We start from the raw sequence: 14,855 nt of genomic DNA on the forward strand, positions 1-14,855 counted from the left end.
CTCCATTGATATCATTACATTTAATTTTTCCGATTCCACCATTTTTACAGTAGATTTTCCTCATCTCCATCATTTTATCCCTTTTCTCTACCATTTTTTCCCTAAATAAACACCCTTATCAACAAAAAACACCATTTTCTAATGACACAAACTCCTCCAATGCATATATTTTCTTCATTTTACCGTCTCAACCGCTCTCATTAGACAAAAATCCCGACCCTATTGGCACAACCCAGCTCATTAACGAAGCACGGCCATTTGCCGCCTCGGCGTCATGGCGCTTCTTTAAGCACATCCGCACTGGGGTCAAACAGACGGCGTGGGTGGGTGGGTCTTATTTCTTCACTCAGGGCTATATATGTACACACACGTAAATATATACGTACTTACACCGCTTACCTTGTACTTGGTTCTTTCTCACTGTCCTTCTATAAAGTCCCTCTCCACAGTGGTTATCACACATTCTCATGCATATATGCACACACTTATTCTTTGAAGAAGCACCCGTTCGCATATCAAGTGTAACTGTTGGCCTGGTGGGGGGCCTTCACCTCGTAGAGCACCCCCCCTGTTTTGAAAGCTATGACCCCGCCCCTAAAATATATATTTTCAGCGTGTTAGCATTAGAATCTCTTGTGCTACAGAATGGAATTCATATGTATTTTTTATATTTATTTTGGGGTTTATTGGGGTTTTACAGGTATTTGTCCTATTTAAACCTTGCCTGGTGGGAGGGGCCTGTTTTGAATGCTATGACTCCGCCTCCAAATAAATTGTTTTGACAGAAGCAGGTTTTTAGCATCATTTGTGTTACAGTACATAATATTGCATATAATATGTATTTTTTATACTTTGTTTTTTGGGGGGTTTTTACAAGAATTTTCAGCTATTCAAACCTGGCCTGGTGGGAGGGGCCTGTTTTGAATGCTATGACTCCGCCTCCAAACCAATTTTTTTGGACAGGTGAAGGTTTTTAGCATCATTTGTGTTACGGTACATAATTTTGCATGTAATATGTATTTTTTTATACTTATTTGGGGGTTTATTGGGGTTTTACAGGAATTTTGTCCTATTTAAACCTTGCATGGTGGGAGGGGCCTGTTTTGAATGCTATGATCCCGCCTCCAAACCGAGTTTTTTTTACAGGCGCAGGTTTTTAGCATCATTTGTGTTACAGTACATAATTTTGCATATAATATGTATTTTTTATACTTATTTTGGAGTTTATTGGGGTTTTACTGGAATTCTGTCCTATTTAAACCTGGCCTGGTGGGAGGGGCCTGTTTTAAATGCTATGACTCCGCCTCCAAACCATTTTTTTTGGACAGGTGAAGGTTTTTAGAATCATATGTGTTACAGTACATAATTTATATGTATTTTTTATACTTATTTTGGGGTTTATTGGGGTTTTACACAAATTTTTAGCTGTTTAATAATAATAATACAATAAAACAATAATTGTCATTTTTTAATCCATTTTTTAGTTCAAAAATCTTTTTGTAAAGTCTAAAATTATTATTTTTTTAAAGCTATAGATCTATAAAAAACGGAATATTCAGGCCTTTAAATCCAGTTCTTTTAATCCATTTTTAAAAATAAAAAATGAAAAAAAATGGTCCGGCCCACCTGAAATCAAGTCTCGAATCTACCCAATAAACCCCCCCCCCCCCCAAATCTCTATTGACTCCTCCCATCTCAATAACCCCGCCCCCATCGTATCCCAGAGTGTAATTAACAGTGATCAGATTTGTTTTGTGGCATAAATGGCGCACATGTAGAACATTAGGCCTGGCAAGTCTCATTCCGAATTCAGCTCAAGGGCTCGGCAACAGACGGGTCACGGGCTTCTGGGAGAGTCATTGCGAGCCCCCCCACACACCCTCCACACCCCCTCCATATGGTCGAGCCTCGGCAAGTGAGGCCCACGAGTGCCAGACAAGTTCCCCCAAGAACCTAATCGTGTTCAGTAATTACCAAGACTGGCTTTTTATTTTTTTCTTCCTTTTTATCCTCATCCCACGTTTCTGTTTACTGTCTTTTTCTCAGCACCTGCTTGTTTTTTACTTACTCCAAATCTATTTTTTATCATAATGATGACATCATCATTATGTAGTATTTACATCTAAACTCTACTTGAACCGGAAAGTCAATATAAGGAGCGCAATGTATTTTTAGAATGAATAAATACACTTATTTGTACCAGTGCAAAGGAAATTTGGGCTCAGGTGGGGGCCACATTGACTTTAAAAAATTGACAGATGGGCGGGGTCAGCACAAGATATGATACATATAAAAAAGTGCATCCGTTAATAGTACATATGAAATATAAACAGAAAAAAGGACTAAAGTATTAACATACTTATCACTCATTATTAAAGTAAGAAGTATAAAGTACAAAGTCAAGTGAAAAAGAATGTATTAAGAAATTTTTTGTTGTTGTTTTGATTTAAAAGTCCCAAATTGAATGCAGTTTGTCTCTTTTAAAGTTCTGATTTAAAGAAAAATGATAACCATTTTAAACGAACATATTTTTTACAATTATTGCTATCCTCAAACCATTATTTAGTTAAATATGGGTGTCCAAATCACATTTTTTATTTTAATATGGTGCAATATTTTTGTTAGTTTACTTCTTTTTATTTATTTACATATAAAACAATACAGAATTATCAAAAAACATTCACAAAATACATTTTAATATTCAGCCAAATTATTATTAGGAGAAAAAATTGACAGTCCATGTTGATTAATCTCCATTTTTCTTGATTAATCCTCTAAAATTTTATTTATTTATTCTTGTATTACAGTCATTCTAGCAATAAATATGTACAAAAAACAACAAAAATGACAAAAAATATGCAATAAATACTACTTAGTAACTAACTGTTTTCCAATGCAAAATCAATGTATTTTTCTTTAAAAACTAGTCACATTTTATGATTTTTTTGCACTATAAAAACACTCCTAAATTGCTTACTAAGGCCTCTGTTAAAAATAAATAAAAAATCCACATTCTTGACAGTGTGAAAGTGATAAATAATAGTAGAAGATAAGCCAATATGGCGAGCGTCCATTAAATTAGACCCTAGATAATTTGACCGAGCCCCCTTTTTGACAGGGTAATTTAATCAAATAAAAACATGGTGATGTTTTTGCTCAAAGTTGATTAGCCCAGCAGTTAATAAGGTCGCGCCCAGATGCCATATTTTTGATAATACTATCACAACCTTGTCGGTGAAGATGTAAAAAGGTGATGACATGGTTTTCTGTTTCGCTTCAATTTGATGAGCTAAGTGTGGAAAGCAGCAGGTGTGGTTGTTTTTTTCTCCCAGATTTTACGCCTTTTTGTCACAAGCTTTTAAAAACGGTGTCAAGATGTCGGCAAATGTTCAAAGTTCCAATTTTACAACTTAAATTCAACATCAGCAATTTTTGAATCTGTCATTTTTGTATTCATTTTGACGTAACGCAGTAATGGGCAAACTACGGCTCGCGAGCCACATGTGGCCGATGTCATAGCCTTACATCTACTAAAACCATCTTCATAAACAAGATATAAAGCAGAACATTTTCATAAATCATTCAAAACTTCCATCGATTACCAACTATCATAACATCTATTTCCTTCAAAAATTAACAATCAACAATGTACAGTATTCCCTCGCTAATTCGCGGTTCAGCTACTGCGGACTCAGAGCTTTGCGGAATTTTTTTGGAAGAAAAAATAAATACAAATATTACATTGAAACAACATATTTTACAGTTTTTTTTGTTATAACATGAATTTCACTCTCTCTACCTGTATTCTATATGGTGTACTGTATACAGGCGGGTAAAAAATGTAAAAAAAATAAATAAAAAAAAATTAAACAAAAAAAAAATGTTTAAAAAAATTTTTTTTTGAATTAAATTCAAATTAAGCATTTTTGAAGGAGAATCCCTACTTCACGGAAATTCACTTATCGCGGGTAGTCCTAGTCCCCATTAACCGCGATAACCGAGGGAACACTGTACAATGAAACCAACCACAATCAAAATCAACAACATAATTTCTAATTAAGCAAAAAACAACAACAAAATCATCCCATCATGTCCAATCTTATCCCAAGGCAAAGTGAATGACATCAATACTATTAAAATATTCCATACCACAATCAAAATCAACAACATAATTTCTAATTAACCAAAAACAACAATAACAAAATCGTCCTATCATGTCCAATCATATCCCGAGGCAAACTGAATGAATGACATCAATACTATCAAAGTATTCCATGCCAAATAATTGCATTACATGTTTAAAGAAGAAGAAGAACAGAGGCCTGTTCTCCCTCCCGCTGTAGCTTTAATGAGGACAGTCGTAGAAATCAAACAACGTCTCTTCAGGCCAGCTTTAGTTGAGTGAGGCCTTCTAGAAAGCTGCCAAACTTAAAGACTAGGAACGTCCAGAAGATCAAAAGCATGTCTCGCTTTTCATAATGTCCCGCTGAAGCGGTAAATCAGCTAGTGCCTGGGCCCAAGGCATGCGTGAAACCGCTAGCACACGCCAACCCTGATCACACACTATGTGGGTGTGTGTGTGGGTGTGTGCGGGTGTGTGCGGGTGTGTATGTTAAGGCCAAAAAACTTGGCCCAGGAAGCGTCTAATGAATCACATGACTCTCAACACACCGCTGACTTCTTGTCGCTTCCCGCCTTTGATCTGACGCCGCCGCGCACATTTTCAAGGGGTGCCGGCACCTAAGCTCTTTGTACACGCGCCATTTGTGAAGGCCCATGAACCACCTGCCGCCGCCTGACAGGAAATATGGGGGTGAAGGGTTCTATTGGGGGGGGATGCTATAGGTGAATATGCAGTAAATATCATTTTTTGATGGTGAGGGTAAAGGGTTGTATTTCAAATTAGTGGTGTATTACTGTAAGGAACATGTACTACTATGTGTACTAATAAAATAATGAAATCACAACACTGTTCTGGCACAAATACCGTATTTTCACGACTATAAGGCGCACCGCATTATAAGGCGCACCCTCAATGAATGACATTTTTTCTATATATAAGGCGCACTGGATTATAAGGCGCACTGTCTATTTTGGAGAAAATGTAAGACTTTTAAGTGCGCCTTATAGTGGTGAAAATACGGTAATTGCGATTGACTTCCAGGTATGAAGCACTCACTCACTACTTTACAGTCACCTCTAGAGCCAGCCATTGTTGATGTTTTGGATTTTTTTGGTATAAAATCTTGCGGTGGGGGAGGAGCTATATAATGGAAGATGTTGTAAACTAAGATGGCATCTGCATATTTAACTGTATTGTCCCCATTCAGGCGTTTGTGTTTTTTTAATATCCGACAGTGGTCGTTTTTCGTTTTTGGTTTTCAGTTTTTTCCATATATAAGGCGCACTGGATTATAAGGCGCACTGTCTATTTCGGAGAAAATTTAAGACTTAAGTGCGCCTTATAGTGGTGAAAATACGGTAATTTTGTATTGACTTCCAGGTATGAAGCACTCACTCACTATACAGTCACCTCTAGAGCCAGCCATTTTTGATGTTTTGGATTTTTTTTGTATAAAATCTTGCAGTGGGGGAGGAGCTATATGATGGAAGATTTTGTAAACTAAGATGGCATCTGCATATTTAAAAGTATTGAGTATTCAGTTCAGGCGTTTGTGTTTTTTTAATATCCGACAGTGGTGGTTTTTCGTTTTCTGTTTTTTTCCATATATAGGGCGCACTGTCTATTTTGGAGAAAATATAAGACTTTTAAGTGCGCCTTATAGTGGTGAAAATACGCTGGTAATTGCTATTGACTTCCAGGTATGAAGCACTCACTACTACACAGTCACCTATAGAGCCAGCCATTGTTGATGTTTTGGATTTTTTTGTATAAAATCTTGCAGTTGGGGAGGGGAAGATTTTGTAAACTAAGATGGCATCTGCATATTTAACAGTATTCTTTCAGTTCAGGCGTTTGTGTTTTTTTAATATCCGACAGTGGTGGTTTTTCGTTTTTGGTTTTCAGTTTTTTCCATATATAAGGCGCACTGGATTATAAGGCGCACTGTCTATTTTGGAGAAAATGTAAGACTTTTAAGTGCGCCTTATAGTCGTGAAAATACGGTATTTATTTATACATATATTGTTTTTTTTTTTTTCTCCACAGTGCTATTTTGATGTCGGTCTAGCGTAGCATAGCAAAAAAAAAGCGGCAACGTGCCTAGCTCACGCGCTAATCGGTTGTCCTATCAAGTGTAACCTGGAGGCCCCTGGTAGAGCAATTAGAGCGACCTCCCTGCCCACCTCTTGTAATGAAGCCTAGCACATTCTGGAATCTGTAGCCCCTTTAGTCTCCCCTAATGGGACATCATTATTGTCAAAGAAACAATGTAAATGGAAATGAACATACTCATTAGCCAGTCGCTGAGAAAAACCTTTGCCGTTGTCTTTCACGTACTTAAATACACACAAATACACACAAATACACACAAATACACGTTAACATATCCACACACTCGACTTGAACTTTCTCCCTTCAGCTTAGTGAACCTTCTGCTTTATTCCTTTGGTAGTATGTTTTTTGTTTTTATTTTTTTTTACAAGCATCTGTGTGTACCAAAGGTTTTTTTTTGTCAAGGTGAAGTGGGAGTGGGATTATTCCATTTTTTTTATTGTGGGTATTGACGCGGTATATTCGTGTCATGGATTTTAATTGTTTTGTGATTATGTACTAGACTTCAACGACTTGTTGTTGTTTTTTTGTTGTTTCCCAGGGTGCATCAGTACAAAGATCCCGGTCCTTGTCCCCTGGACAGAAAGGAGAACCGGGAAGGATTTCAGATTTACAAGATTTGCTTCAATTGAAGGTAAGGTTGGTGGAAAATGGGAGTTTTTGGTTGAAAATGGACCTCGTGGTAAAGATATTGGATGTCAATAGTCAAGTTAACAACATTTTTTTGTATTTGAACTCATTAGCAGTGCTTATTTGCCTCATTAGCTCATTGACGTCCAATCTATTTAGACCACATGTGTCAAAGTGGTGGCACGGGGGCCAAATATGGGCCGCGGCATCATTTTATGTGGTCCGGAAAAGTAAATCATGAGTGCTGACTTTCTGTTTTAGGATCAAATTAAAATGAAGAGTATAGATGTATATTAAATTTCCTGATTTTCCCCATTTTAAATCAATAATTGTCATTTTTTAATCATTTTTTCTGTGTTTTTAGCTCAAAAATCCTTTTGTAAAATCTAAAAATATATTTTAAAAAATCTCAAATAGACATTGTTTTAGATCTATAAAAAACTGAATATTCGGGGCTTTTAATCCATTTCTTTTAATCCATTTATAAAAAAAAAATCTTAATATTTTATCTAAAATGGTCCGGCCCACGTTTAATTTTAAAGTTATCATGTTTTATTGCCATTATTTTATATGAATTTCGTGAAATGTAGCATAGGCCACATTAGTTTACTAAATGTTAACATTGTTTTGCTCGGATTATTATTTTTTTTATTGATTAAAGCGGCTCTAAAAAAGGTTAACATTTAAAAAAACATTCAATCATAAATGATTGGAAAACAGCCAAAAAAGCCATAAGGAATATTTGCCTTTCAAAAGTCAATGCTAACATTAACATACTTCTGATCATTTATTCTTTTTTTGGTCAAAATCCCTCCGGCTTTTTTCACATTCACTCAGAAATGGCATTAACCTTTTCACCCACACCACTACAATTAAGTACATTTAAAAAAAATAATTAAAAAAAACACTTTACATTGACTTCTTTGATTTAAGTAGTATGTTAACATATCCATCCTGCCACCCACACAGTTATATTCAACTCTATTTAAGGCATTTATCGAAATGGTAACATTATAAAAATTCATAGTCAAAGTTTTTGAAGAATATTGCATCATTGACTATTTTCAAAAAGTGACTTTGACTTGATCGGAGTGTTTTATAGTCGCTTAAACTGTGGCCCAATTTCACGTTGTTGGATTACAGCTATCAGCCACTGCAAGGTAGGAATCTACACTGTTACTGTCGCTATCTCAAAAAAATTAAATTGCCATTCCTCTCTGACCTCCAAATACCACTGTAGTATATTTTTCAAAAAAATGGGAGCAAATGAAGGTCAATTTATTTTATTCCAAGCAAACATTCACCAAAATATCATACCGAGTATCAATTCTGTATAAAAGTTAGAACTCTACTTACAATGAAACCAATAATTTTAGTCTGAAGTATCTTAGATTTTGCAATATTTTAGAATCTACCTTGCCCATATATGACTTTTTATGTTTTAATATTACTTATTTATGTTTTTACTGGAAAACGCACTTGGTGGAGTAGCACCACTCATTTTGTTATGCGCCGTAATAGCAATAAAGGTTTTTGATTTGACTTTTTATTAAACCCTACTTACTTAAAACCAATTTTAATTTTTTTAAAAAGCAAGATAATCTTAAAAAATATATATGTACAAAAAAATATACAAAAAAATCCCACTTTTTAGTAATTTGCTAAAAAACAACGTAAACAAAGCTTCCACCTACTGGCGATTGTGTAGTAGTGCATCTCTAGCCCATCATAAAAGTCACAATAAAGCAGACCATTGTTTAAAAAAATCCCCCCAAAAAAATCCTCCTTTTTAATGATTCACTGTAAAACAACGTAAACATAACTTCCACCTACTGGCCATTGTGCGGTAGTGCATCTCTTGCACATCATAAAATTCATAATGAAGATAGACCATTGTTAAAAAAATACAAAAAAAATCAACGTAAATATAGCTTCCACCTCCAAAAAAAAATCAACGTAAACATAGCTTTCACCTACTGGCCATTTTGCGGTACTGCATCTCTTACCCATCATAAAATTCACAATGAAACTGACCATTGTTGAAAAAAATACAAAAAAAAAACCAAAAAAATCCCCCTTTTTAATAATTCGCCGGAAAAAAAACGAAAACATAGCTTCCACCTACTGGCCATTGTGCGGTACTGCATCTCTTACCCCTCATAAAATTCACAATGAAGCTAACCATCGTTGTTCCTAAAAGAACAAACCAATTCACAGTCTTTTAAAGCATATATATATTGTTTTTAATGTTTTTATTCGGCAGTTTGTCTCATTTCAGGGCAATTAATCTTGTTAAAGTGAGTTTCCCCTTCCTTAGTTAACCCGAGACACACCCCGGAGCGTTCCTCCCTCCGCTTCACCTCTCTTTATCCTTTTTACCCGTCTTTTGGCTTGACCGGCCAGCAAGTGATTAAGCAGAGGTCACCTCCCTTTAGAACACAGTCCCGGGAATGTATTAGGCATCATTTTCTTGTCAGATCTGAAGTGTCTGACTTAATATCAGTGGCCGACCGACGGCCATGCTGGCTGGCTGGCTGGCTGGCTGGCTCGCCATGGATTCAGACGACACGCTTGACTGTCTTGGTTAATGGTGCCATTTACGTATCTGCCGCTTGAGGAGCGTTTGGTCCGAGGAATGCGCAACTGACAAGTCAAATGTAGGCCTGACTACGTTTATTAGGGCTTGGAGTGGATGTGTGGATGGGGTATGTTAGTCTTTGGCTGTTTGTTTGTTTTAGTTCAACTGGATTGGATGCGTTTTTATGTGTTTTGATAGAATAAAAAGTCTTGTTTGTTGACTTGGGTTTAAACACAGTTGTATTGTTGTCAATTGTAGACTATTTTGTTTAAGGGATTGGAAGCTAAAGCTGTTTTTAATGGTAGTAATGTTGTTGTTAGGGTATTTTTAGGGCTATTGTTTTGGTTTTTTATTGATGTCAATGGACGTGTGTTTTTTGTTTTGGTTTTGAGGAGTGAGGTTGAAAAGAAAATTTTTGGTAGATTATTAGTTGAGGTATTAAGAGAAGGGGGGGATACTCGGGTTGGTTCGCGGGGTGCTTTAACGTCAACTTGATTTCACATGACCATTTTAGATATAATATTTTGATTTTTCTTGTATAAATGGATTAAAAGAACTGGATTAAAAGCCCTGAATATTCAGTTTTTTTTATAGATCTGAAGCAATGTTTATTTTAGCTTTTTTTAAAATATTTTTAGATTTCACCAAATGATTTTTGAACTAAAAACACAGAAAAAATGATTAAAAAATGACAATTATTAATTTAAACGGGGGAAAATCATGAAATTTAATATAAATATATACCTTTCATTTGAATTGGATCCTAAAACAGAAAGTTGGCACTCATGATTGACTTTCCCAGAACACAAAAAATGATGCGACAGTCCACATTCGGCCCGCGGACCTCCACTTTGACACCTAAAACATCAAATTCATGCCAACAATTGTGCACACATTCCCTTCCCACAATTAAATATTCATCAAACCAATAAAAATCCCAACTCAATCCCAACTTTTCCGACCAACCCACTTTAGCCCCGGAACCTGTATATTCATATTCAATACCAATTCTCCATACAAACATCATAGACAACTTTAAAAAAAAAAATCCCCATCCAACCAAAACCACACCCCCCACTAATGACTCCACCCCTTTTACATCCACTATCTACCAATCATCCCAACCCTACCAACCCCTTCGAATCCCCCCCCTAACAACACCTCCATTGCCACATAATTATTTCCAAACTCAAGAACTCCCAACACCACAGGCCACATATCGATCCACCCCCCCCCCCCCCCTCCAAGACCCCCCCCCCCCCCACCCCCACATCACCGTCCTCAAGGGAAGTATGCCGGAAGAAACCCTCTCGGAATCCATGATGTATCTAATACCCTACCACTAGCTCCGCCCCCCACCGCCCCCCCAACCACCACCAGTTAGTAGAACTGTCCTAACCCCCGCACCCTTTCATTAGCGCCTTGTTTTGAGAGGTTGCGGCCTGCTTGAAGGGGCAGAGGATGTCTCGTAGATGTCCTCTGTGAATCATGGACGCTAGGGGGAAAAAATCCATACTTGTCATTGGCGTTTTTTTTTTTCCGTCCGCCGTCCGAAGCGTGAGCCGTTTGAGAGCTGGCTGGCTCTCTCGCTCTCTGGCTCTCTCGCTCTCTACCTCCCTCGTTCTCTTTGTCCTTGTTAATAATAACAGGGCTGAGGGTTGGCATTTCCCTCTCTGCAGGGCAGCCGTGTCATATCAGCAGTAAACAAGCTTCTTCCCTTCAGAAAGACAACTCTCCCAAGCCTTGGCCACTCGAGCAGAAAGCTAGACATTTTCTCTCTCTCTTGCTCTCTCTTTCTTCTTCTTCTAATTTCTCTGTTTTGGGCCAGATGCTCTTCTCTCTCTCTTGCTAGCCCCGTCCGCCAAAAGTGTTTTCTCGCTGTTAAGGTCAGGGAAATGGGAGGAGGCGGGCAAGGGCCTCTTCTGAGAAGGAAAAAAATATATCTATACGCCATCTCCTCCTTCCTAGTCTTATCTCTACTTCTTTTGACATTTTTTATTAAGAGGACCATTTTTTTGCATGTTTTAATAGCTGTAGATGAGAGCTACCGTTTAATTAACATATATATATATATATATATATATATATATATATATATATATATATATATATATATATATATATATATATATATATATATATATATATATATATATATATATATATATATATATATATATATATATATATATATATATATATATATATATATATATATATATATATATATATATATATATATATATATATATATATATTCAATTATCTCATTAAATAATTATCACTGCCAAATTTCAAGCAAAAATAATTTAAAATACTATATATATATATAAAAAAAAAAAATATATATATATATATATATATATATATATATATATATATATAGTATTTTAAATTATTTTTGCTTGAAATTTGGCAGTGATAATTATTTAATGAGATAATTGATTTTAAATTGACATATTTCCACTGATAAAGTATAAAGGATAAACTACTGATAAAAATAAAGTACCATATTTTGCTGTTTTAAATATATATATATATATATATATACATATATATAGTATATTAAATTATTTTTGCTGGATATTTGGTAGTTGTAATTATTTAATGAGGATAATTCATTTTAAATTGATATATTTTCTACTGATAAAATAAAGTACCGTATTTTGCCATTTAATATACATATATATAGTATATTAAATTATTTTTGCTTGAAATTTGGCAGTTGTAATTATTTAATGAGAATAATTGATTTTAAATTGATATATTTTTCTACTAATGAAATAAAGTACCATATTTTGCCGTTTTATATACCGGATATATTACATTTTATATATATTATTGATTTTTGCTTTTTTGAGCCTGCCATACATTGGGTTAATGCCACATCTCAATGTTTATTTAATTTTAATAAACTGTTGCTCTTTGCAGATTGAAGAAAATGAAGAACTGAGGAGTGCTCACGACCGAAGACGCCAACGCCTTTTATTGGTTCAGAAAAACTACAAAGCAGTCAAAAACCAGCTCAAAGCAGCCAAGAAAGACAATGGAATGTACGTATAATGTTTTTTTTTATTTTGATCAACTCGTACTATGTATTTGTATTAAACGACAACTAAATAAATTAGCTGTATAAAGTAGAGTAGCATACCAAAGCCAAATAATGAATAATTAGATATAGATATAATATTTAGATTTAAAGAACTGGATTAAAAGCCCTGAATATTCCGTTTTTTATTGATCTAAAACAATATTTATTTAAGCTTTTTTTTAATAATTTTTTAAATTTTACAAAATGATTTTTGAATTAAAAACACAGAAAAAATGGATTAAAAATACAGTTGTTGATTTAAAAGGGGGAAAATCAGGAAATTTAATATACATTTATACTCTAAAACAATGTTTATTTTAGCTTTTTTTTTTAAATATATTTTTTGATTTTACAACATAATTTTTAAACTAAAAACCCAGGAAAAATGGATTTAAAAAATGACAAATATTGATTTAAAAAGGGGAAATCAGGGGATTTAATATACATCTATACTCTAAAACAATGTTTATTTTAGCTTTTTATACATATATATATTTTTGGGATTTTACAAAATGATTTTTGAACTAAAAAAAACAGAAAAAATGGATTAAAAATGACAATTATTGATTTAAAAGGAGAAAAATCAAGATATTTAATATGCATCTCTACTCTTTATTCTAATTTGATCCTAAAACAGAAATTCTGCACTCATAATTCACTTTCCCGGACCACAAAAAATGATACACCGGGCCAAATTTGGCCCGCGAACCTCCACTTTGACACCCATCCCTTAATACTTCACCCTTACTGTTAACCAACCACTCACTCTACCACAATTAAAGTTTGTCAAAACTAAAGTCCACTTTATAGGCATACATTCATCCAAATCGCCATTTTTTTTCTCTCCACAATTTACAGCAATTTAAAGTCAAGTCGTTTTTAAGACATTTCTCGCCAAAATCACACTCATTAGAACGTGAGAACCAAAGGATGGAGGTGTTTTAGTCCTGCAGGGTGGAAGGTGCGTTGCGGATCAGAAAAAAAAAAAAAAAAAACGCCAGGCCACTTCCTGCTATCTTCGCTCTTTTCGCCAATAACCACATGATTTTTTTTCTTCTTTCCCCTTTAACAAAGTGTCAAAATATCATTAATAAGCGGCTATTGTTATCTCCGTTCATTCGGCGAAGCTGTTTAAAAATGCATGTGTGAGTGCACACGGGTGGCGGATTCAAACGGGCGCCCAGCGCGGACCCTCGTCAGATGTTTTCTCTCCGGGTTAATTAAAGACAACAGCGGTGCAATGCGAGCCCGTGAGAAAGTGCGGCCAAGGGCGAGTTTTCGCTCACGACAGCTCGCTGTGGTTAGGACTGAAAAAAAGGCAAACGCCATCAGAGGGCGAAGGCGAAGAATTTATCGTTGATGGACGTCCGATATGTTACGGAATTGAACAGACTGAAAATTTGATGCAAATCAATGCTATCTATTGGAGAAAATCTCTTCGACAAAATCTTGCTAAAATCTTGCTAAAATCTCGCTAAAATCATTCGCTAAAATCTCGCTAAAAGCTCACTAAAATCTCGCTAAAATCTCTCAAAAATCCCGCTAAGATGTCTCTAAAATCTTGCTAAAATCTCGCTAAAATCATTCGCTAATATCTTGCTAAAATCTCGCTAAAATCTTGCTGAAATAATTCGCTAAAATCATTACTATAATATCGCTAAAATCTTGCTAAAATCTTGCTAAAATCTCGCTAAAATCTCGCTAAAAGCTCACTAAAATCTCGCTAAAATCTCTCAAAAATCTCGCTAAGATCTCTCTAAAATCTTGCTAAAATCTCTCTAAAATCATTCACTAAAATCTTGCTAAAATCTTGCTAAAATCTCGCTAAAATCTTGCTAAAATCTCGCTAAAATCTCTCTAAAATCTTGCTAAAATCTCGCTAAACTCATTTGCTAAAATCTCTCTAAAATCATTCGCTAAAATCTTGCTAAAATCTCTCTGAAATCATTTGCTAAAATCTCGCTAAAATCTCGCTAAAATCCTTCGCCCGTTGTTAAAGTCTTGACCAATCACCGCCAAACCTTTCTGAAATCGGTTCTGTCATTAGAATTTAAATGGCGCAATTATGTCAGAAATACCACATGCGATGATTTTTAAAAAAAACATTTTTATGCCAAAATCAATCCATTACAGAACTAAACAGACTGAAAATATCCTACAAATCAACATTAACTATAGTACAAAATCCCAATAGCCATACAAAATCTCGCTAAAATCCTTCACCCAGTCGACCAACCTTTACCAAACCTTCCTGAAACCGGTTCTAATCAGAATTCAGAAAGCACACCATCCATCAATCTCGCTAATATTCATATACATTT

General features: G+C 35.1%; 1 protein-coding gene across 1 annotated transcript in view; it reads left to right on the top strand.

Moving 5' to 3' along the window:
• Positions 1-10,735: 10,735 nt before the first annotated feature.
• Positions 10,736-14,855, top strand: part of LOC144198232 (uncharacterized) — a 28,582-nt gene continuing 24,462 nt past the window's right edge. The window contains exons 1-3 of the mRNA XM_077719143.1: positions 10,736-10,767; positions 11,272-11,329; positions 12,375-12,496. Coding sequence (XP_077575269.1) covers positions 10,736-10,767; positions 11,272-11,329; positions 12,375-12,496 — 212 coding nt within the window. The remainder of the gene's footprint in view (positions 10,768-11,271; positions 11,330-12,374; positions 12,497-14,855) is intronic.

Source organism: Stigmatopora nigra, chromosome 6 (genome assembly GCF_051989575.1).
Source record: "Stigmatopora nigra isolate UIUO_SnigA chromosome 6, RoL_Snig_1.1, whole genome shotgun sequence".
NCBI classification, from domain to species: Eukaryota; Metazoa; Chordata; class Actinopteri; order Syngnathiformes; family Syngnathidae; genus Stigmatopora; species Stigmatopora nigra.